Source organism: Tauraco erythrolophus, chromosome 2 (genome assembly GCF_009769465.1).
Source record: "Tauraco erythrolophus isolate bTauEry1 chromosome 2, bTauEry1.pri, whole genome shotgun sequence".
Classification (NCBI taxonomy): domain Eukaryota; kingdom Metazoa; phylum Chordata; class Aves; order Musophagiformes; family Musophagidae; genus Tauraco; species Tauraco erythrolophus.
The window spans coordinates 99,153,022-99,178,195 of record NC_141466.1 but is presented as its reverse complement, the minus strand read 5'-3'; the positions used below and the strand labels follow the sequence as shown (position 1 = coordinate 99,178,195).

General features: G+C 42.0%; 1 protein-coding gene across 2 annotated transcripts in view; it reads right to left on the bottom strand.

Annotated features, from left to right (window-relative positions):
• GLP1R (glucagon like peptide 1 receptor) overlaps positions 1-25,174 on the bottom strand; it is a 92,354-nt gene that overhangs the window by 22,508 nt on the left and 44,672 nt on the right. The window contains exons 3-7 of one of the 2 annotated variants that reach the window (XM_086628463.1): positions 9,688-9,797; positions 9,444-9,466; positions 6,994-7,088; positions 2,464-2,617; positions 754-913 (exon numbers count right to left, since the gene is read on the bottom strand). In XM_086628463.1, the coding sequence (XP_086484589.1) occupies positions 754-913; positions 2,464-2,517 (214 nt within the window). In that variant the 5' untranslated portion in view covers positions 2,518-2,617; positions 6,994-7,088; positions 9,444-9,466; positions 9,688-9,797. Of the gene's footprint in view, positions 1-753; positions 914-2,463; positions 2,618-6,993; positions 7,099-9,443; positions 9,467-9,687; positions 9,798-25,174 lie in introns of both variants that reach the window. The other variant, XM_086628472.1, reaches the window with a different exon arrangement.

Sequence of the window (25,174 nt, the reverse complement as noted above, 5' to 3'; positions counted from 1 at the left end):
TAATTGAGCATATGGCTATTCATAAAATATGACTAAAATATACACAGTTCAAATGTTACACAAGATCTGTTGCTTTCGCTGCATATCCTGTATAAAACAATAATGGAAGATACAGAATTATTTAACTAAAACTCTCCAGCAGGAAAATACTATTACTTGCATTTATTTATTCCCATCAATATGCCAGAAAGCCTTTGCTCCTCATATATTGCTGATCAGTAGAACTGAGTAATTCACAGTAAGCCATTTATATGCATTTCACCAGTGAACTAATTTGCTAGAATATTCACAGTTGGCAAATTCAGAGAGAGAAGGACAGTCAAAGCAATTTAAATGTTCAAACTAGTATCTGCTTGTGCCACATGCAGTTAACACATCTTTGAATGCAACAGGAAACTTTTCAGGAGGTGAAGCAGGGCAGTCCAGGAAACTCCACACTCACCTGGAATCACCCACACATTTTGTATTGGGAAGCTGATGCCTTGCAGTTAAAGTACCATCGATTTGGGGAGTTTCTGTGGCATTGCCAGCCCCTGCGTTATGAACCCACAGCCTCTATGCCGTGAGCATCCAGGAGCTGTGCCAGCCCAGCACCTCCAGCTCGAACAAGGTAAGGGATTGGGAACAAAAAGGGAATGGAGAGTGCAGGATTTTGAACGGGGCAGCACTACAATAAACACACAATGGTTTTTCCTCTTATACCACCTGCCGGTGCACGCAGCCACAGGTGGACATACGGAAAGATCAACTTACCCCAGCCAATGCAGAGATAAAGCCGAAAAATCCTCTGCTCAGAGAAGACTGAAAGTACCAGCAGCGTGTACAGGTACATGCCTTCCACCAGCAACCAGTAGTAGTTTGCAGCCACGCAATACTGCATCATTACAAAGACCAAGCGACAGCTGAGTGATTCCTGTGACAGAAGGAAGCACAGCCCAAATGAATGCAACAGGGGCCGAGAATAAAAGGATACTAACCCAAGAGAGTGGGTCCTCTTTCCCATTCTCACTCCTCAAAACCACGCTTGCTAAATTAATCACATTTGAGTACTGGAGGGACAGAAGCCAGTAATAGGTGATAGTATACAAAGCACAGATGCTTTCAACAACGTTCCTCCTTTAAAAAAATATTTAAAAACTACATGTTCTGCATTTCCCTTGATAAGCAATGGGCTGTAATTTGAAAAGCACAACATAAAGACAAAAAGAAGAGCAAGTGAAAGGTTCTGTATCAACTGCAGTCAGTGAATCTTTTCACTTCCCCAGATATTCTACTCTGCAGCTGAGAATTTCTCTATTAAAGAGCAAAGAGTGGATGCCATAATGTTGACTATTTTCCAAAGAAAAAAATTTTTGCTAGAATAGCAATATTGCCCAGTGCACATTTTAGTGCAAAATGTCTCTTAGCTGGTAAATTACAAAGAGGTGGCCAGCAGGGCTTTAGATAATTATGAAACCTGATTACCTAATTAGTATATCCATCTGATCTGCTGAAACCACTATTGGATAAACTATGTGTGAAAACATAAAGCCTAGGGTTTTTTGGAAGGAGGGAATGACTGACAATCCAATCATTTCTGAAACATTTAAGATATGGATTACAATGTTATTTTCTGTCAATTGATACATTGCAGGTAAGAAGAAATCAACCATCATAAAGGATTTACTATGTGGTATTAGTGCTGAAGCCTTAGGTAGAGTGTCAGAAGAGGATGGGTACTAAACATGCATTAGAAGACATACCTTTCACGACCCCATCCTCGTATTGCAGCAGCAAACGCTGTACCCATGTTCTAGAATCACAAGAGCTACACAGATCATGAAAATCCCTTTCTTTGAAGATTCAAGTACATTTTGTATTCAAAAATCTGAAGGAGGAAAGTCATGCTTTCATCCTTTTCACAAGAGAGCAGTATCCCTTCAATTAGAAGTATTTAATTAGCCTGTTCCTCCAAAGCTTTTCTAAATGCTTTCAAATTTGCATTTTAATCAGATGCTTCCCTTTTTTTCATCATCAACAGACTATAAAGATCTCCAAGAACGACCAGCTAATTAGGTCATTATACAAGGTGGACAGTCCTGTCACAAAAGGTGCTGGCTTAGGGAAATGAATGCCCTCTTGTCATTACTACAAGAAATGAACCTACAGCATGGTAAGAAGATGTGGGCGTTTGTACATGTATCTATATATAAAATCCATCTCTTAATGTTTCCTCTGTCTAGTAGGGGCAAACTTCCCATAGGCAGATAAACTTGCCACAGCATCAGCTACTTGCCTGTACAAAGCCCTGGCTTGCACAACCTCAACCGCATGCATTGTGCTACAAGTTTCAGAGAAACTGTGGACTGAAGAACAGCATTTTGTATGACCCTCGTTGTACAAAATGAAATTACCTACTGTCATGCAGACACACCACGGTGATGACTCCAGTATCCTGAGAACCACCACAGTGTCTGCCCTTACCTGGAAGGAGATAAGTCCTTCCCACTGGTGCTCTTGCGTGGCTGTGCTGTACATCCACTTCACCACTGAGTCTTTAATGAAGACAGATATAGCCCGGAGGATAAAAGAGGTGAAGAGGTTCAGGTGAATATAATTTCTCGTGCAATGCAGATGTCTGTAAAAAGGAAGAACCAGTCACAATCCACTACCTGTGTAAAAGCTGCAACATCACGCATAGAACTGAGGGAGGGAACAATGAACCCTGTTGGAAATCAAGAGGTACCAGAGAAAAATCCCGTAACTTGAGAATGATTGTAGGGATTTCAAACTGTATTTGGGAAGAATCACTGTCAAGGAAGAGACATGCAAAACTTCAGCCCTAAGCGTGAATGTTTGGGGGAAGGAAGGAGATCAGTGCATAAGAAAAAATAGTTTAGGAGTTTAAAAATCTGAAAATTAATTAGCTTTCAGAGGACATATCTGAAAGGACTAAAAAAGTCAAGTTTCACATAATGCTGAATCTAATCTCTTTGAATTGACGCCAGGGTGACTGCACAGGTTTACCTTGGCAAGGCTCAAGAACTGGTGTGCAGTACCAGTTTCTGGCTGTGCCCAAACCCACAATGAAAAAAAGATCCTCCTGTAAATTAGCGCTTTGACAATAAGAGAAAAATCTGTATTCAAATTGCCTCTCGGGGGAATTGTAAATACTTTGTGTAGAACTAAAAGGAAAAGAATTTTCACCTCTGTATTCAGAATTGAAAACAAAACAAAAAAACACACGAAGAAAAAAGTCCTCTTGAATTTCAGCAGTCAGCTGCAAAGACAGTAAAATTGCTACTTGTCAAAGAAGAGCATGTGAAGGGATAACAAAAGAAACTGCAGTCATGTAAATGGCATCCAACTGCAGAGCACTGCCAAAGTTTTACCAGTCTTATCCACAAACATTTTTCTTCCAGCACTGCAAAGTTACATGCTTTGCTTTAAAGGAAGTTACACTGGCTATGATTCTTTCTTGATGCTAAAAGACAGAGGTAACATGATAAACAGCAATTGTCCAGCAACAGTTTCAGTGAACTTATGTTTCAAACATCTATTTTTTTTCTGCTTTATAAATTTGGGTAGAAAAATAGGCTTGGTCTGAAAGTTATCAGTTTTGCATCAAAGAGAACTTCTATTTCACAGGTCAAATAGGAATTTTTGCATCACTTAAGTTGCGGCTTATTTCAAAACTTATCTATGATTAATGTTTATTTTCCTTTAACTGAAAATTTATTTGTTGCTACCCTTCAGAACTGCTACACATTTAAATTTGATTGAAAAAATTATGTAAATTAGCCAATTGAAGAAAATAGGTTGCAAGTAGTTACTATTTCTGCTACAAGCAATGCAAGTTATTCAAATTGTTTCAGGCATGAAGTTACGGACCCAATTCAGTTTCCATCACTGAAATTTAAGACTTTTCTTCAATTTCTTTCAGAGGATGCAAAATCTGACACTAGAGACATATTTCCTCTGTTGTATCATTATTAAAGACAAATATAAAGGTTATTCTGTAGTCTAAAAACTTTAAAGGTCTTCCTATTACAAAAGTGGGGAACATCAGCATTTTGGTGCCACTGAATTAGATTTCAATCCCCGTTTGTTGAGGTTGCATAGCTACTGGGGAGAGGCCACAAGCAGAGGTTTCCAGTCAGAATCCAGCAACTGCAATCCACATAGAGGTAGATCTCATGTATTTCCTGAGATCCAGGACCAAGTTGTCTCCAAATAGAATCATAGAAAGGTTAGGGCTGGAAGGGACCTTCAAAGGTCATCTAGTCCAACCCCCCTGCAAGGAACAGGGATATCTCCAACTAGATCAGGTTGCTCAGGGCCTCATCCAACCTGGCCTTGAACGTCTCCAGGGATGGAGCATCCACCACCTCTCTGGGCAACCTGTTCCAGTGTTCTACAACTCTCATGGTAAAAAATTTTTTCCTAATATCCAATCTGAATCTACCTCCCTCTATTTTAAAACCATTACCCCTTGTCCTATCACAACTGGTCCTCCTGAACAGCCTCTCCCCATCTTTCCTGTAGGCCCCCTTGAGGTACTGGAAGACCGCTATAAGGTCACCCCGGAGCCTCCTCTTCTCCAGGCTGAACAGCCCCAACTCTTTCAGTCTGTCCTCATAGGAAAGGTGCTCCAGCCCTCTTATCATCTTCGTGGCCCTCCTCTGGACCCTCTCCAACTGGTCCATGTCCTTCTTATGTTGGGGGCTCCAGAACTGGACGCAGTACTCCAGGTGAGGTCTCACGAGGGCAGAGTAGAGGGGGAGAATCACCTCTCTCGACCTGCTGGCCACGCTCCTCTTGATGCAGCCCAGGACGCGGTTGGCCTTCTGGGCCGCAAGAGCACATTGCCGGCTCATATTGAGCTTCTCGTCCACCAGTACTCTCAAGTCCTTCTCCTCAGGGCTGCTCTCGATCCATTCTCCGCCCAGTCTGTATTTGTGCCTGGGATTGCCACGACCCAGATGTAGGACCTTGCATTTGGCCTGGTTGAACTTCATGAGGTTGGTATGGGCCCACCTCTCCAGCCTGTCGAGGTCCCTCTGGATGGCATCCCTCCCTTCCAGCGTGTCGACAGCACCACACAGTTTATTTCCTGTCTAAATAGACAATTTAGACAGGAAAGCACAAAATGGATTGATAGTATAGTTTTAACAAGGTTCTCAGCCTTTTTAACATCTCTGAAACCTCATTTTCAAAATCAGAAGCACATGGTCCAGTCTCTGCTTTACAGTTAAAGGAAACAATGCTAAAGCATCTCTCCACAAAAGTCAGGGCATCAAAATTCCCTCTCTCCTACCAGTCCTCGATGACAAACTTGGTCTTTGTTCCCTGCCAAAAAACACATGCATCTTTCCTTCCTTCCAAAAGTATATGGTTGTACTCTAACCTCTACATTTGGGCTGCTAAGATTACTCAAAAAGTGTCATTGATAGGTGAAACAAGGATAAAGCACTTATCCTGGCAGACATTTGGGGACTTCAAGACCATCTGGTGTTTTGTCAGATGAGTTCGAACATTGCACAGGTACAACATGCAGAAATCATAATTATCTCATGGCATTAATAGAGGATGAGCATGTCTGCATTTCTGTAGTCATTTTAAGCCTTCTTTGAGATTGCTAACCTATGCTTCTCCACTGGAAAGAGGAGGGATAATACAACGATAAAAGGCGTGGTACAATATTAGAAGGCTTGTGTCACTTTAGTTTTGAAAATTAGAAGCTAAAAGGCATGACTGATCTTTTTAAATGTGTAAGGAGTATAAATACTTGGAAGGAGAAAAAGAGAGGGACTGCGTAGTTAACAGAGTGCTGGTACCAGAGCAAATGATCATCAACTGGCAATGACAATTCTTTAGTCAGGGAAGAAAGTTTCTGAAAGATCAGAGGACTGAAGGTTCTTGACCCGCTTTCAAATAAGAGTACCAGGAGCTGGAAAACTATACTTTTTTAGGAGACACCCTCATCAGTGTATAGGAGGGATGATGGGACCTGGTTATGTACAGCAGCAAGCAGCAGGACTTCATGGCAGAGGGACTTCCTTCCCACAACAGAGCAGGATCACATCTTTGCATTTTCTAAACATCAGTTTCCTGTGCTCAGCATCCCCCAAATGCAGGAAAGTCTGGCTGGAATGAAGGTATTTCTTTTTACGGGGGGGGGGGGGGGGGGGGGGGGGGGGGGCCGTGGAAAAAGAGATGGTCTCTGTTGGGATCCAAGTGTTTGGTGTTTTGTGTTTGTTGTTTTGTTGGTGTTTTTTTTTTTAAAACTTCGTTTGCTTTTTTTTCCCTCCTCCTTTTTTTAACCAAATCTACACAGTGTAGCATTGGCATGTGCAACAATGGTCTCTTAGTTTTGATTCACTCCATGTAATTTGTTGGTGCATACCTGGATGAACCCTGAATTCTGACCAAGTGACAGCAATTCCATAGAAGATTTTCAAGTTTCAAAAGTAGGTCGTCTTTATATTGCAAAAGAAATAAATATTCCTGAAAGTTCTCCAAAAAGAGAATTGCATCAAAAATCCATTTCTGCATTGAAATAAACTCTGCATGTGAGGGCTGTAAAGTAGGCCTTATTGTTTTGTGTAATTACACGCAAGGTGAAAACTTTTGTCCTAAATGTCCTCTCACACTTTAGACTAGTGCCCCATCTGCAAGGTGACAACATGAGGGAATGCTGGAATCTCTCTCTTTTTCCATCTCTTCCAGTGGAAATTTCATTGAAATAAAAAAATATCACAATTAAGTATTTCAACTGATAAAAACCATCTGTTCCAGACATTCATACTGCCAACACTGCAAAATTTAGGAATTTTACCTTCATTTTGAGAAGAAATGATTGTAGGAAGGAACACAGAAGTGACATAAGATAAGAGAAATAATGAAGTGATAGAAGAACGGGAAAAAAAAAATCAAATAGTATTAGACTGACAGAAACATCATATAGAAAACAGAACACCTTTTATTCACTCTCCTCAGAGCTTCCACCAGTACCTGAATCCAAGAAGAATGGCAGTGCTATTACAAGGGCAGAGAAGGAAAGAGCATATCCAATGGTGTATATGAGGACAAATTCAGGAGCTGTTCTTCTGGTGCATCCTGAGAGCATACAAAAAAAAGGGAAGGAAGGGAAAAGACAGAGCTTATGGGCTTTAGTTTTCCCCCAGCTGCTTCTTAACTTATCTTAATGATAACCAGAAGTAATTTTCCTACTTTCAAGTTTAAATGCACATATCAAATCAGCCTTCCGCTTTCCGTATGTCTGAAGAAATAAAAATTTAATCTTAATTCCCCAGCTGCTCTCAGGTGTTTGCTTGAACAGTTGGGTTTTGCAGCCAGGCTAGAAAACAGATAAATGTGACATTATTTCATAAGAAAGTTGGAAAGGCATGAATTACCACACAACAAGTCTTAAACAGATGGCCGGAAGCAAAGACACAACTCAACCCTGCAGTAAAAATGGCAAAGCTGATGTCTTCAGACCTGAATGCTTAAGCAAGTCTTACTGCTGTAATACGGGGAGTCCTTTGGCTACATCTATACTTAGAAATACAACAAGTCAGGTCCCATTCATTGACTGCGAGGCAAAGCATGGCTTGCATTCATATAACTAACTCTTTTCTGCCCCCAAAACAGTCTCTCTTCTACCTCACTCTACAACTCCCGGAAACGAACCACAGTCCAACACCATCTCAATGACCTAGGTGTTACAGAACACTGCGGAGGGAGTGACTCGATACAGGTCAGAGCAGAGAAGATGCTCACCACGCCCATGAGAGTCCTGGGCTGTGGCTCTCTTCAGATTCTCTGTTGAAGACACGACCACTGAGACCCTTTGCTTGAAAGCACTGGCCAAATCTCTAGGTGAGAAGTATTTGAAAAGCTACAGGCAAAGCGGTGAATTATAACACAGGCTTACTGCTCAGCCTCAGAGGGACGTTCATATTCTCTATCTCATTCATTTCTAAGCACGTATCCTTTCTCTAAATAGACTCAGACATTTTACTTCTCTTCTTCAAGCTGCTAATTCTGCAACTGACTCCCAAGACCTGTGCTGTACAACGGAATATAAATTCCTTGTACTTCAGAAATAAGTACAGCTATTCAGAGTACTTTGCACAGACAGGGGGACTTAAAGTGAACATACAGGCTGTTCCTCAGGGATTTGCTAGGTTAATGTTTTAAAGGAATGATGAGAGCTGCCTTACAAAGAGAAGGGAAAAAATTCAGTATCAAAGCTCAGGCAAACTATGAGACCCAACGATTTAAAACATCTACACAGATCAAAACACATTGCATGCTTAAAGTAAACAATGTCATATTACAAGGATTCACTCATAAACTCTTTGGATTTTGTTTTAGCAACAGTTGTAACATTAACACACAGCAAACTTATCAAAACAACCTCTGTTCTCATGTATGAGATGCATAAAACAAAGTAGGTAGTAGGGGGCTCTATGTACATTAGCTGGGAAACAAACATGGGCTGTTCACATTTCAGGGGTGACACCATGTACGCAGGGTTTCAGAATCCAGATTAGTCATGGAAACTTGGATGCAGGTGCCAAATGAACAAGTGTTACCATTAGTTATCTCTCCTCCTTGGCATGTCCCAAACATAGCTCTGGAAGAAACCGTAATGGTAAACAGGAAAGTCAAACGGCCAGGCTTACACTTTGCATTAAGATAATACGCTCTGCTGGGTACCTCAGAATGTGAAAAGGGACAGGAGTAAGGCTGAAATTAAAGGAAAAATTAAATTGAGCATATTTTGAGAATTAGATACTATCTCTTTTCCCATTCTTTTCTGGTCTGCAGCCATTTATTCCTTCTGAAGAATGAGGCACTGAGCAACGGGAACTCCAGAAGACACAGATCCGCAGCACTTGGGAATTTCATATACTTGAACTGTTTTGGCTAGGTATGTACTAGCTCCCAGTACCCTAGGACAGAGAGAGCACACTCAATTTATGTGAGGAAAGCATGGCCCTGGAGGCTCACAGCAGTAATGGTATCATGTGCCACGGGAACGCACATGGTGCACTAGCTGACGCCAATGGCTGACAAAAACCCGCTGGAAATCCCTACATTCTCCTTCAGTTGGTGCCAGGTGCCTCAGCTTCCTGCAGAGAATAATGCAATAGGGCAAGAAATAACACTGACAAGCCTAATTCCATCACCACAGCAAATTAAGGTAAAAAGACAAAAAACCCTGAACAAACAAAAGCAAGGACTGCCCCCCTGCCCAAAGGTTGAAAAGCAAATATCCTTCAGATCAGTCCGTCTACCCTAATAGCTGCTAATGAAACGGAGGAGAACAAAACAGTCACTTTATCATAATGACGAGGCAATGGAAGAAAAGGCAAAGGAACAACATTAGGTCACTCCTCTGGTGCGGGTGGGCTGCAGTTGAGCCCTTTGCACTGCACCCCAGCTGGGACTACTCTGGTTCACTTCTCTTGCCTCTCTCATGTACATTTAAACCAGCTCTTATCTACCCTCCACGTTCCCTTTGTTGAAGGGGAGAAGCCTGATGTCCCTTGCCATTAGGCTTACTGAAGGGAGGCACCCAGGATGAGTGGTAAAGATGACTTTTACAGGACAAACACACATAGGCATCAATGACCACATCTTCCCTCTCCTGTTTTGTCCTAAACAACAACAGCAGCAAAAGATGGAAACTCTTACCTGTTCGGAGGCCTCGCACTCAGACAGATTCCTCCAGGGCACGGTGGAATTCTCCTTTAGCAACCATGTCCCCTCCGGGGTACAAAAACGGTACACCTGCCCATGCAGCACTGCCAGGAACAAGAGGGGCCATGGAGTAATGGGAGCAGAGCCTGCTCAAGGGCAAGGTGCGCAGAGCAATCGGAGGCTGGTGCAACCTTTCTTCCTCACGATGGCTCTCCTGGCTGGAGGAGAAGCTGCAGTGTTTCTAGAGGAGTGCTTCGCCCGATCCACCTTGTGTCAGATCCTGCTGCTGTTGGTCCTCACGGCCAGGGAGCAGCTTGCAAGGACATGGCCGCAGAGGGATCAGATGGGCCCATACTCCAGGATAACGCTAACTGTTCAGCAGTGACAAGTCTGAAATGGTTGCTGCCATTTTTTGTGTGGCTTTTACAACAGGCACAAATTCCAGTTCACTGAAATATTAGATTTTCTTCACTCTGAGGGTGGTGAGGCACTGGAACAGGTTGCCCAGAGAAGCTGTGGATGCCCCATCCCTGGAAGTGTTCAAGGCCAAGATGGATGAGGCTTGAGCAACCTGATCTAGTGGAAGGTGTCCCTGACCATGGCAGGGGGGTTGGAACAAGATGGTTTTTAAGGTCCCTTCCCAACCCACTCTACAATTCTATGACTTTAAGACACACAAGTTTTGGAAACTTGGAGCCCTCAGCTACAAAATTCACAGGGAAAAGGTGGCACACAGGGAGTATCTCTGTTTTTTCTTTTCTGAGATCACGCAGGCCCAGAGACAGAGAAACCTCAAAACAGGTATGCTAACACAAGTTCCTCAAAATGTAAATGCTTATTATAAACATCTGTGCTACAAAATGAAGCCATAAATCTTTGCCTAAACTACTCATGTACTCTTTATTCCCTTCTGTCTACATGTTTGAATAACAAAACCAGCAATAAATTAGATGCCTTTCCGAAGCAGTTAGCAGCTTGATCTTGTAAAGCAGGTGTGATGAAATGGCTATAATAAAATTACATCAGACTGAAGCACCAAAATAAAAGTACAAAGGGGAAAGAGCACTCAACCATAGTGTATCAAGAGAAACCCCCTCTCTGGTGTTTGGAGTATTGGGGAAGTCTGACACCTTTCACAGCGGTACATAAGCAACCTGGAGGTGTCCCTGTATCAGATCATCGCTAGAGTAACTATGTTGGCTGCTTTGCAAATGAAGTTTCTTACTAATCACGTTTCTGACCCAGCAAACTGACCTATTCTGTGTTACGAAGCTACCCTTGAAAAAGCAGTGCTGGGCCAACCCCTTAAACCAGGCTTAGCCTCTACCAAGGCAAAGTTAGGAAATAGACACTTTCAATGTTTCAAGGTAGGAGAAGCTGAGTTAGGAGGATTCAGTTCTCCACGGATATCAAAATAACCTCTAATTTACAGCTTTTGCTCAAACCCAGCCTTGCCTGCTGCAATCTCATCCTGCTGTCAGCTCCTCATTACTGCAAACAAGAACTTGTTAGAACTCAGCATTTCTGTTCAATGGGAAAATATTAAAACTTGTTTGAAATTATAACACCCCAGTAGGCTATTTGCATGTTAGTTGACAACTCGTAATTTGTTTAATAATTGCCAGTGGTAGACTAGTAGTAGGATTCTAAGTGAAGAATAACGTTTTAAAAAATAATATAGACATCATATTCTAATAAGCCATTTCTAATGGGTATGCTAAAGGATAACTGATAATGGTTTTGGAAGGCATAGTCTGCTTGCTTTGTAATTGGTGTACTGAATATACCAGTAAGAGATAATAACAAGGCAATATAAAAATTAAGTTATGCCTAGTGGAGGTTTTTCCTTGCTATTAAGGATACCTGTGTAAGTTCACACAAAAACAGAAGAGATCAGGTCAGCGCATGCAACATACACATTACATGCATTAATTGCTATGAACATCTTGTCACCTGCTCTCATATCTACTGTCAGTGCCAACTACTTCCTTCACCTGGGATGCTGCTAAGACATTAAGGATATCTCACCTGAGGAGGATAGCAAATAGGAAAGCAGCATTTGGTTTTGCCTCAAGATTAATGGAGAGCAAATTGAAGTAATCCATTCAAAATACCTATGCAAAGGCAGCTCTAGGAATCAGTAAATATTATATATTAGAAGTCGATGAAGCTGAAATCCAGGGGCTAAGGTCCAGTGGGTCACAAGACTCAGAAATCATTCTGACTGTCATTGCATGAGCTGTAACCAAGACGTATTACAAGACAAAATTATTATGAGAAATAAATCTCATACATAAAAAATTCCACTATGTTCCTGGAAAAAAAAAACACTTGCTAAAGGAAATTGATTTTTTTTTTTTTCTAAAAAAAACAACCCACCACGAAAAAACCCAAACACATTATTTCACATGCTCAGAAACTGTGAATTTCTTTCCCCCAGTATTTCTAACTGGCAAGGTCTAACTGGGACGAAAGCTTAGCCTCAGTGTATTTATTTCGTCTCCAAATATCATGACACATTTAATTTTCTTTTTATTGATAACACTTCTTTTGAAATAATAAGGAGGAAAATCTATTTTATGCTGAAGTCAGGCATATATTGGAGAATGGAAGAGCTAACAGTAAACGAACCTGAAATTTGCCATCAAATAGAAAGACAAGGCAATTCATTAGATATGAAGAAAATTAATGTAACTCTATTACACTGGAAAGGAGAGTTCCTGCCACATCTAGGCGTCACAAACCTCAAAATGGACTGATGGCTGTTCTGGACCTCTGGGTCGCTGCAAGCCAGCTGTGTCGATTCTCGTAGCCTCACTGCTCACCAAAAGAGCAGTGGTCAGTGCAGTACCCAGAGGCAACCAAAGACCAACTGGGCTGGCCTGTATCCAGGAAGCGCCTTAAGAAGCAAAAAAATTAATCAAACCAAAAATCCAAGTAGATGAGATTGCATATGAGAGCGTGAGAGTGTATACGTCCGGTCTATGGCATCATTTATTAGCCAAAATGCTTATGAGATAGAAAAAATTAAAAAACTTCAACTTTAAGATAGCGTTGAGATTTCTGGTTGATACATGGAGAGATGCTCACGAAAGAGTGAAAGACCACACAAACCATGGCATGAAGAGAGCGCAGGGCTGATGTGCTGCAGGCAGCCAGTTACTCTCAGGAATGTGAAAACAGATTATTTTCAGTTACATGTTGAACGCCACAGAACTTACACAACATCAGAAGTTCACTATAGGGGCGTGAAGGGCTCAGTGACAGATATACACCACATGCAGCTGGGCACATGGAACACAAGCCCCATGCAGGACCTGCAATGGCAAACCAGCCCCTGGGGTGCTGACACCTTTGCATGCTGCATGATCAGCCACAGAAGCCCCCTCCCAAAAGGCCACCCAGAGTCACAGCCTCATGAGCCCCAGTTTTCACGCAGCATGGCTGCTGTAGGATGCACCTTGGGAGCAGACCCCTCCTGAACCACACCACCCTGCAGCCACTCTGGTTTCTCTGTTCCTAGAAGCACAAGGCAAACAGCCTCCATCTACTCATCCTCTGGGCAACAGGCTCCATCACAGGCAGCCACCTGCTACCACTCAAACACAAGAAAAAGGCTGTAATGACTGACAGCTCAGAAGAGCTGTTACCTGAACTGAACACTCTTCCTGGTCTTGTCTCACCAATGAGAAACAAGGGAGAACAGTCTCAACGTCAGAAACTGCTCTGGTGCACCTCCAAAATAACTCATAAAACCTGAAGCGGAGACTTTAGATCTTTTTGTTCATATAAAAACTAAATACTCATCTTTGCTTAGCAAAAGCAGTTTCAAAGAGATTCATTGGCTTTTAATCAGGGACGTCTTTGATTCAAGCAGTGGAAGTATCTTACCATTCCTCCTGCTCAGAGGAAAGCATGTGATTTGCATTAAAGCTACCTACAATGTTCCTCAAACAATTTTTTTATATGGACTTGTTCACTCCCTCCCTTCACAGCTGGTCATGGCTTAGGATGGCAGAGATCTGCAACCTCCTAAAACAAATATAGTATTTGTACATATTCTCTCTTTGCTGCAGGCCTTATCCAAAGCTCACCAGGAGCTTCTTTTTCTTTCAGCTTTCATATGAAGCCGTTGCTGAAAAAAAACCCCAGTTATTAATACACACAGAGGCAAACTAACAATGACAATGCTGGAGGTTGCCTGTGTGCCATGACAGAAGGCAGGCACGCACACAGCTTCCCCCTCGGACTGCTGAGCAATTTCAGCTTCTTGCTTGCAGGTGGGTTAGTCGAGATGATTCACGTTTGTCCATGCCTGAATTGTGCAGAGTGACTCAGGCCCTCTTTACCTTTAATGCAGTGCAAATACCAAACATACAAACAATCGGTTTCGGTTCTAATAGACCAGCATGATGAATGATCTTTTTCGAAGGCTTGAGTGGTTGCTGCCTCCTCTACCTTTCTCCTGTCTTGTAATGCTTTTTGACACCATATAGTCAACTTTTCAAATCACGCTGATCACTACATTCTAGAACTGGCTATCGTCCTCTGAAAACAAACAAAAAAATAAAGTCTACAGCCAGTGCATAGAGAATCTGAGCTTATTTAGCCTGTAAGCTAAATGAATTCGCTCACAAAGTTGCACAACCTTTGAAACAGCAACTTAATGATGCCAGTTTATTTGAACAGTGTCAATAACACCTCATTAGAATTACATCTTAAAACATGCATTGATGCCCAAAACTCAGTCTCTGTAAACCGATACAAGACAGAAAGGAGAGCCCAAGAGTTAGCACTGAAGTTAGTAACATCTATTTAGTTCTCTAATGAGCCTGTAAATCAAATACTGCCACTAGCTAAACTCCTTTATATACAGAGAAAATACATTATCACACAGGCAGGAGGCTCACAAACATTTCCTTATTAGCCTTCTTTTACTAGAAATAAAACCAAATTAAATGATTTCTCTGCTTAAAACAACCAACCTGATCTGTATTTTACAACATCAGAGTGTCAAGGTCGGCATGAGATTACTCACCCAGCTGTCCCTGAGGATAAACTGAAACATTATTCATTGTAAAACAAATTACAGCATGTCCTAGCCAACCAATTCTATTCAGGCAGAGAGATGAGAGAACGAGAAAAGAACAAGAAACCGCAGTTTTGTCTGGCTGCTGTGTGTCAAGTATTATAGACCTCTTCTCTGTTAATACTTCTTCTCTATTTCCAGGCAGGGGAAATGTTTTAGAAAAGGCAACAATTTTTCTCCATAAAACAGGGACTCTGTAGCATGACAGCATCACAACAGTCTTCAAAGCAGATGGCCTGTTCCTGAAATGAGCAACTTTGATGGAGACAACAATTTATCAGAATTTAGGAGGTTGCGCCTCCATCAGCAGCTCTGTTCAGCTATCATTTGGTGTGACCTGGGCACTGCTCTCCTGGAAGGAGCCACTCTTGGCTGTAAAAGCTGCTGCATAAGTGTCACTCAGTCCCAACCCTGGTGCCGCTTACAGCGAAGACATCCTAAACCCAGGATTCGCGTGCTCACCCACCCATGAGCGTGCAGCTGGAAATGCGACACCAGGGAGCAGCCTGACCATGAAGCCTCTGGGGAGAGAAGGAGATGCTCCAGCCTGTGCTACTGTCCAAGAATCACATTTATCAACATGCACATTTATGCTAGGCTCACTGCCACATCATCTGAAATTATATTACCTCAACAGGCAGTTTAACTATGAGTACTTATTTAGCATCCCTTCCCACTATTCCTCCTCCCTCGTAGTGAATTAGTCATCCCAACTCCTTTGCTTTAGTGATTATTAAAAAAAAAAATATTGAAAAACAGCTATGCCTTGCGTTTTGCCTTGAAGGCAGAAAGGTTGGTGGTCACTTCAAGTTCTTGCAGCAGGAAGAAACTAATTTTCAATAATATTCTATGGTTTGGGTGAAAAACGGGGAAAGATTTGAACATCCCAACTGGGATCTTTCCCTATCACTAGTTCATAGCTTGAAAGATCCAAGAATCTCTCCAGCTTGTTCCAATAAAAAACATAATTACTGCAAAGAAGAGTGACAAAAGAATTCCACGGTCCTATCAAGAGATGCATATGAGCTTATGCAGACCTAACTGATTCCTTTACATGGTGCAAGGGGAGAGCAAATTAAGTGAGCACAGGCCACGCCACAGGCTGCACAATCCCATGCTGCATGCCCTGGAAATCATCAGTGCCTGAGTCCTGTGCTGTGCTACCAAAACCACAAAGTCAGAGACTCCACATATGGAGGTGATGCTGTTTGGCATCACTCAAGGGATAGTAGCTGCATATAAATTCTTATTTAAAAATAATTCATTTTGGAAGGAAATTAACACAACAAAACAAAACATTAAAGCATTACAAAGTGTTAAGCTAAAACTGCTTATGTGGGGTTTAGTTTCACCCAATAACACTGTTTCTACCTACACTGTCATACATTTTTTCCAACAGAATCCATTGTTTTATTCAGGATACAGAATAGAGGGAGATCATTGAACATGAAATTATTCATCCTTACCACCATGAGACATCAAGTCGTATTTAAGCACACTGAATCAAGCCTATATCAAATACAGTATTTTCTTATTTGTATGGTCCATTCAAAGACCACCCATTCAGCTCCCCAACAAACACTAAGTACTATTATCTCATACTCACACAAAGATGATCCAAAAAATAAAGAGCATATTCTAGTCACATAGTAAAGCCAGATTTATACAACAAAGAAAATTATGCAGCCACAAAATTTGTTCTGCATGGGCATGCAGTTCTCCTAGTGCCAAGATCATCCTTGCCAGCTCAATATCTTGCCTTACTCAACACAGTAACGGTTAATGGGGCGACGATCCTGCAGAAAAAGTCCCCTTTACTACATATTTCTCAAGCGAATCCACTCTGCAGAGTGAAGGAATAGATCTGGGGAAAAATTATAGAATATAGTTTCATAATTAAAAGGTACTTGCATAGTAGTGGCCATAAAGGTTGCATGAGCATTATTATGCTGTAACCTTATACATCGTTGGGTAGGAGCTAATATCTCATAAAAATTAAAATATCTTCCCGCAAAATTATACTGTTTTGTAACACAGTGTTATCCTAAAGGAGCTCTACTCTCCAAGCGTTTCAGCTGAGTAACATGTATTGAGAAAGAGCTGCATTAATGATGCTAGACCACACTGAAACCTAACATAACTTTTTGAATTATACTTTAAAAACAACTCATAAAAATGCACACGTGTATGCGTGCATTAAGTTTAACAGAGAGTGTTTATGAACTATAAAAGATATGTGTATTAATGTAATAAAAGAAGGTTGTTTATGAAAACAACTATTTATGATAATGGTACAGCTTTGTGAAGGTTTGGTAAGATACCAAAAAGCACCATTAAAGTTCTGTTCAGAATAAATAAAAGCAGGTTGGAATACATTTATTGCAAAACCAAACGTGATTGGAAGTTTAATGCACAATAAACTTGTAAAAACGGTGCAAAGAGGTTTTGTGTTTTAAAGTTATTGGATCAGTTAATTAATGTAATTAATAGAAGACATCTCATTAGAGGATGTTAAAATGAAGCAAAAATTCATGCAATAAAAAATTTCTTAAAAGGTTACAAAAGACACAACTAAAAGCTTCCCAGGGCAGAGGAAGGCATCTATTTTACTAAGCCTATGTTCCAAAGACTTGTAAAATGAGCAAAAAAAACACCCCAAAATAAACAAACACAACATGCAGACAGCGAAATAAAAACAAGATACAAGAAAAGGAAACAACCAGGCAAATCATTAGCATAATGCTTGCTGAGCTAAAGCAAGGAAAAACAACTTCGAGAAAACCCAACAGGTAACTAGTACGTTAATACACATGGCTAGGAGGGAGAGGGAGGGAAGAACACGTGCAAACAAACACCAATTGTTTGATGCACCTTCTCAGCAAAAGAAGAAGCTCCAGAAGATGCAGGTTAAAACCAATGCCAGGTGCTGAAAAAAAATGCCAGTCTTTGGCAATAAGGAAATTACTGGTAATTTAGTTATCCTCAAAATCAACTGTATAAAGAACTAATGATTCCATAATTGTAATTTATCATCTCTCACAGGACAATTATAAAGATAAACCAAAAAAATAATTCTAAACTGGAACCTTTCAGCACAGGCAACTGCAAACATATCATAAAAAGGAACAAACCATCAAGCTTCATTCAGACATTACTATAATTCCATGAGTATTACCTACTATCTACAGGAAGTAAAGGAAGTGGATACTTCAAATCAGAACAAATAGAATGAAGCAGGTCATGCATTTCAAAGAGAAGACATACATTTTTATTGAGCAAGTTGTGCACTCCTGGCATTGGTTAAAGGCTTATTAATTCTGTATACATGAGCTAAAGCACCTGAAGCTGTAAAGAAAAATTGTATCAACTGGTAAAGGCTTTCCTACAGACATTGATTTTTATACTCTCTGCAGACCTAGAATTACAGACCTAAGCTGCATCTACACAATAAGTAGTACTATGCAATAAAACCCCAAGCCTGGATAGCTCAAGTACAAGAAGAATATGATTCCGCTGCTCAGGACACTGCCCTGTGCCACATCCAGTATGTCCCCGTGTCCATTTGCCAATGGATTTCGCTGCTACCCAACAAGGGAATATCGATTTTTGAGTTTCAAGCTCCATAGCAGATACATTGTAACACTAATGTTTCTCTGCCTTCCTCTCCCAACCCCTTCCTCCTCTGCCTCCTTTGCCCCTCTCCTTTTAGCTACTGTCACACCATTCCTCTTTCTCCCCTACTTGCACTCTCCCCTTCAGCTTTATTTCTCCAGCCCTCCCTGTTGCTGCAACCCATACTTCTACACTGCTGATCTACCTACTTACTGCTTCACTCTGCACTTTCTTCCCCTTCACTCTGCACTTTCCTGTTCCTCTCTCAGCTCCTACTGTAACTTGCCATTCTCCAAAAACACTGTAATTAAACAAAATTGCAATCTGATTCCAGCCTCTCGCATCTCCTTTCTTGTTTCATTCATAGATTCATAGATTTCTAGGTTGGAAAAGACCTAGAGATCATCCAGTCCAACCATCCCTAATCCCCGTTAAACCATATCCTCAAGTAGATCATCCACCCTATTCTTAAACACATCCAGGGATGGGGACTCAACCACCTCCCTGGGCAGCCTATTCCAGTGGCTGACAACCCTTTCAGAGAAGAAATACTTCCTAACATCCAACCTGAATCTCCCCTGACTAAGCTTATACCCATTTCCTCTTGTTCTATCACCCAACACTAATGTAAAGAGCCCTTCCCCCACCTCCCCACCATCTTTTCTCAAGTATTTGTAGGCTGTAATTAGGTCTCCCCTCAGCCTCCTCTTCTCCAGGCTAAACAGCCCCAACTCCCTCAGCCGCTCCTCATAAGTTTTATTTTCCAGCCCCTTGACCAGTTTAGTCGCCCTTCTTTGGACTCGCTCCAGGAGCTCAATATCTCTCTTAAAGCGAGGGGCCCAAAACTGGACACAATATTCCAGGTGCGGCCTCACCACACCTGGAATGTTGATTCATTCCTCAGCCTCATTGCACTCCAGTAGCTCCTCCCGCTTCAGCCAAGCGGCAAGGAGGGGTGAAATTAATGAAACATCTCTGGTCTCCAATCTGGAGTCTACTGTCCCACTCAGCCCATGCACCATTAACATATCTGCCCGACAGTCACGCAGGATTTGAGGAGAAAGGACCAACCACTGCTCTGCTCTCATGTGGCCCCTGGAGACTGCAGGTACAAACTCTAGGAAGCACACATAAGGAATTCACCCCGTAAGCATTAAGAGGCACGTCACCAATACCATAGGAGCCTTCTTCCTCATCCACACGCTGAAATGCAGAACAAGGTTTGACAAAATATTCTTGAAAAACAGGCTTCTATTGTGATGAATCTCAGTCAAGCAAAGTTCTGCAAACTGATAAGCTACTAAATACAAGCTCTTATAAACAATAAAAAAAACACCTAAATGCTTTTATCATGGAAGCTACTATATTTCCCATTATTAATTACTGGAGGCCACTAAAGCTGCAGTTATGTCTGGATTTACCTTTCCCAGGACAAGGCCAATCTTTATACCAATCTCTGATTCTTATCCTCCATCCCAAAATTGGCACCTATCCTCGATGTAAAAATCAGGAACTCTTACACCATTTTATTTGTAATCTTCCCTGAGATTTCTATTCTGTTTTTGTTTCCCACTCAATTTTCATTGCTTGAAAGGTATTTGGATGGACACACAATCCTTTTGACTTAAGCTTTTCTTTGATTGCCAAGGTGCAATCCTTTCCTTGGATTTTCCACTGCCAGCACTACCTCACATTATAAAAACTTAGGGAGGCTCACTGTCATTCACCAGTCACACAAACGGAATGTTTTCCACATTTTTACCCATGCTTTCATTCTGTATAAAAGGAAATCATTGATGCCTTGCTTCATTAAGCTCCAGGACAATTATCAAGCAGGTTTTGCATGTGGAAGCTAGTTTTTTTTGCTTTCAGAGGAAATACGCTGATGAGCACTTGATCCTTTTTCTTTCTTTCTAATTCACTTTGCTCATTCCAATTGTCAAAAAATAAATTAGTTCCAGAAAGGTCAGATGAGTCTGGCCAGGCATCAATCACCACTATCATTATTGTCATTGAACTAGTCATGTACCCAGGTTCTCTCATAAACATGTTGCCCAGAAAACCTTTGTTCTTATTCAAAGAAAATTTAAAGCAATGTATGGGAATCCTAATAGTTAATACTTGGAGCATGTTTGAGGAGCATTTGACATACTTAAAAAAATTCATGGCAGGAACTTAGGTCTTTCAGGAAAAATTTAGTCTATCACAGAAAACTCATAAGGGGAAAGTTACCAGCAAAACACGTAAGTGGAAAAGGGTAATACTGCAAAATAAATAAAACTGTGTACATGGTTAACAAATGCAATCATTGTACAGGTTAGCACATTTTCAAGCTAAAGCTGCATTTGTGAAACGGCGTGAAAGGGAGGATGTTCTATAATTAGACTATTTACATGCAGACACCTTTTAAGTCAGTCGTCATTTTTTGCATGAGTACGCTGTCAAATAAAAATGTTATAAAAAATTCAAACACAAACACGGAGCTAATAACTTCAACAGGCAGAGTGTGATTTGCCTTTACATAAAGCATTTACTTTTGTACATATATAAGTAGATTGAGTTGTATCTTCACCCAAATTCAACTGAGGATCTTGGAAGAAAGAAACAATCTTCAAGCTCACTATTGCACCAGAAGAGTGTATGTTACATGCGAGAACACGCCTAAGTTGGATGTGAGACGAGCATTTCCCATCACACAAAGGGGAAGTGCCAGGGATTCCTGAAAAAGGGAGGAAGTAGGCGGCTGTAGGTCATATGGCTCTTGTAGCAATTGATCTCCACCTATGCTGTTTAAGATCAAATACCCATATTTTATCCCATCTTTGGGACTTGAAGAAAGAAAAAAAAGAAAAAAATCAATACTTTACTAATTAGCTCATTTAAGTAAGCCAGAAAGATAATAAGCTTTTTCAGCAAGGCATGTCATCATGCCACAAACACAAGTACTATGGTTATTCATGCCCTTAATTAGTTCTGTTTACTGTTTGTCCACTGTAATCAAAACTACAAGTTCTGAAGTGCAAACAATGTGAAGAAAGGTTTTAAAGTCCCTCCGTTTAACAGAGTATACCGGTACTGTGAACAAATAAAAGCACGTAGATAATATATACTTCAGTTATGCAAGACCTATAATGAGAGCATAGAAAGACTAGCATGGGCAAGGCACAGAGGTAGTCCAGTAGCTTCCTTGCAGCTAGGTGTGATAGTGTTTATTTCTCACTTAAGTGTCCTATTCACAGTCAGATCAGCTGGGGACAACTTCTCAAGCAGTTGCACAAGGCTCAGCTATGTCTCTGCAGAGTCGTGCCTGATATCCTTCAACACTACGTCTCAAGGAGTTACTTTAACAAAACAAAAACATTATACAGTTATAACTGAAAATTGTTGGAAAAAATGCAGTCCTGCCAACTACTTTAACTCCCACAGATGCAGTCGCAGCAAGCTGATATCCTACAGCATAAAAGCTGGACAGCTTTACTATGTCCAGTAATGCAGAAAAGTAAATTCTTCCAAGAGGGCCCTCAGGTGACCAGCTCTGTACCTCACATATGAACAACATGCAGCTGATCCCATCATCTATACACACAATTCAATGTCTTATCACATTACAAAGTCTCCTTCTGTTCCAATCGCACATTTGCTGAACAATGCCCTTGGTTTCGTGCAGTAGAAGAAGAATCAGAGCATATACAGCTTTTCGCTGTACCTGACGGAGGTCACCTATCTCACCCCAGCTGAAAGTTCATAAGCCACTGCACTGTGGCAGGTATCTCAAACTGAAGGTCATCAGCAATTTATTTAATACTATTCATTTGTTTAAGCAAACAGAATTGATAAAATGGAGAATGGCATTGCTACATGGCCACAATACATGCATGTTAATAACAGCTACCTGTTAATGATTTTAAAAGTTATTTCTTTCAACAGTCCCTACGCCTGCCCTTGAGACAAGCAGCATATGTTCTAGAGTTCTCTGGTGTACTACCAGATGGAGACTAACAAACAGAGGCAGAGGTGAACTTGAAAGACTAAGGTGGTGGTTATTTTTTTAAGCAAACCAAGATTGCCAATTAGCTTGAGACAGCTTTTAGTGCAAGGAAGTATAATTTTGAATTGCTGATGGGCTAACAAATGCAAAGCAACACCTTTTTTCACTGAAGAAAGGTCACACCCCTTTCCAGCATTATGGAGAGCTTCTAGAAACTTGGTTTTATTAGAGTAAATAAGGGAAGAAATGTAAACGTCTAATCATCTTCACTATATCCAATATTTGAAGTGAAGTTTATTTTCTTGCATGTTAAAAGAAAAACAGGTAGTTTAGCTATATGCTCATGTAGCTGTCTGCTAATCTTCGTTTTAAGAATACCTCAACCTCTGAAACTGGTTAAATAAGCAAAAAGTGAGAGAGATTAAACCAGACAAGGTTTAATCTGATCCACAAACCAATGTTCCAGCCATGCATACATTTCAAAGCTGTCTGAAGGAGAACTCTCACACAAATGCATGCTTCCTCAGCTGTAGGGCTTTCCCACAGATCTCTCTAGAAAGCAATATACATTGTCTCCTTTGGCCTGCCTTGTACAGGTGACAGTAGCACTTCACCGCCCCAGCATCATTACCCACATAAGAGGTCTCTCAAACAAAAGTAAGCATCCTCTTTCTGTTTTCCTTTTGCTTGGGGCTCTGTGGCACTTGGTTCCCAAGCTCTTTCTCCCCTGAGTTTGAACAGTGCCCAAACACAGGTGACCCTGGAGAAAGGAAAGAGGACCAGGACAGTGGATTTTATCCTGCAGCACAGCAGATGCCACAGGAGTGCAGCTGCTTGGACATCAGCCCCCACGACCACATTTGATGTGGGGAGAAGGTACTAAATCACTTAGGCAAAAGGTGGCTGCAGAAGCTTTTCCAAAAGCCCGTAGACGGTGGGCCCAGGAGACTAGCAGGACCACATTGCTCATGGGACAATATTTAAGCAAGACTTACAGATACAGAAAGGTGAAGTTGGTTATATCACTCACCCAATGCCAAACCAGTGCTTACCACCAGCCTGCTCTCCATCACGCTGCCGCCTGCTCAGCCCAGGAAGATTCTGCTGCGGAGAGGGCACTACACTATGGGCCACCCTCACCATCAGTTAAAGACCCAAAATCCCTGCGAAGGCAATCCCTACCTGCAATCCTCTCTCACCTGGGTCACGAGATGGCATGCCACAGGCTCAAAGCACTTGTGGCAACATCTTGACAAATACAAGGCACTCTCCTTTCTCAGCACTTCTCCTTGGTGGGCACCACAGCCACAGATGAATCTCTCAGAACTCAAACGAAAATCCTTTTCAATGCTTATGCTTCTGCTGTTTATGTAGCAGGGAACGGGATCTTGCACCCTCAGCAAGTTCGCTGATGACACCAAGCTGTGTGGTGCCGTCGACACACTGGAAGGGAGGGACCTCGACAGGCTGGAGAGGTGGGCCCGTACCAACCTCATGAAGTTTAACCAGGCCAAGTGCAAGGTCCTACATCTGGGTCATGGCAATCCCAGGCACAAATACAGACTGGGCGGAGAATGGATCGAGAGCAGCCCTGAGGAGAAGGACTTGGGAGTACTGGTGGACGAGAAGCTCAATATGAGCCGGCAATGTGCTCTTGCGGCCCAGAAGGCCAACCGCGTCCTGGGCTGCATCAAGAGGAGCGTGGCCAGCAGGTCGAGGGAGGTGATTCTCCCCCTCTACTCTGCCCTTGTGAGACCTCACTTGGAGTACTGCGTCCAGTTCTGGAGTCCCCAACATAAGAAGGACATGGACCAGTTGGAGAGGGTCCAGAGGAGGGCCACGAAGATGATAAGAGGGCTAGAGCACCTTTCCTATGAGGACAGGCTGAAAGAGTTGGGGCTGTTCAGCCTGGAGAAGAGGAGGCTCCGGGGTGACCTTATAGCGGTCTTCCAGTACCTCAAGGGGGCCTACAAGAAAGATGGGGAGAGGCTGTTCAGGAGGGCCTGTTGTGATAGGACAAGGGGTAATGGTTTTAAAATAAAGGGAGGTAGATTCAGGTTGGATATAAGGAAAAAATTTTTTACCATGAGAGTTGTAAAACACTGGAACAGGTTGCCCAGAGAGGTGGTGGATGCTCCATCCCTGGAGACGTTCAAGGCCAGGTTGGACGAGGACCTGAGCAACCTGATCTAGTTGGAGATATCCCTGTTCCTTGCAGGGAGTTGGACTAGATGGCCTTTGAAGGTCCCTTCCAGCCCTAACGATTCTATGATTCTATCTGCAGTATTGCTGTGCATGACACCATTACCACTGTACAAGTCTGCAATCACAGCTTTTGGGGAGGGGTAGACGCCACACAGGCGGGAAGGATTAGGGCTTGCCGAGTTCATGATTTAAACAGCAGCCAGGCCTAAGCTAGACACTAATGCAGGGTGGGGACTGTGCAGACAGTTTCCATCATCTCTGCTGCACCGCAAGAAGATTTGCCTATATCTCATAGTCCTGGGGAAATTGCTTTTAAAAAGCATAAAAGTCCCCATGGTCAGAGTGGTAACCTCTGGCACTTGGAAATTCTGAGGCATTACCCTGTTTCCAACCAAAGCCTCACACAGAGCCCCACACCTACCAAAAGACACATCAGGAAAAGCAGTTCTGTCACCAGAGAGGGAATGGGGAGTGCTGGAAAAAGGGTCCCAAACGTATGTTACAGCAGGGAGAAATGGAAAGAGCTGACCTTGATTTGTCCCTGTGCCTAAAGGTGCTCTGGAGCAGCAACCTGGTCTCTGGTCAAC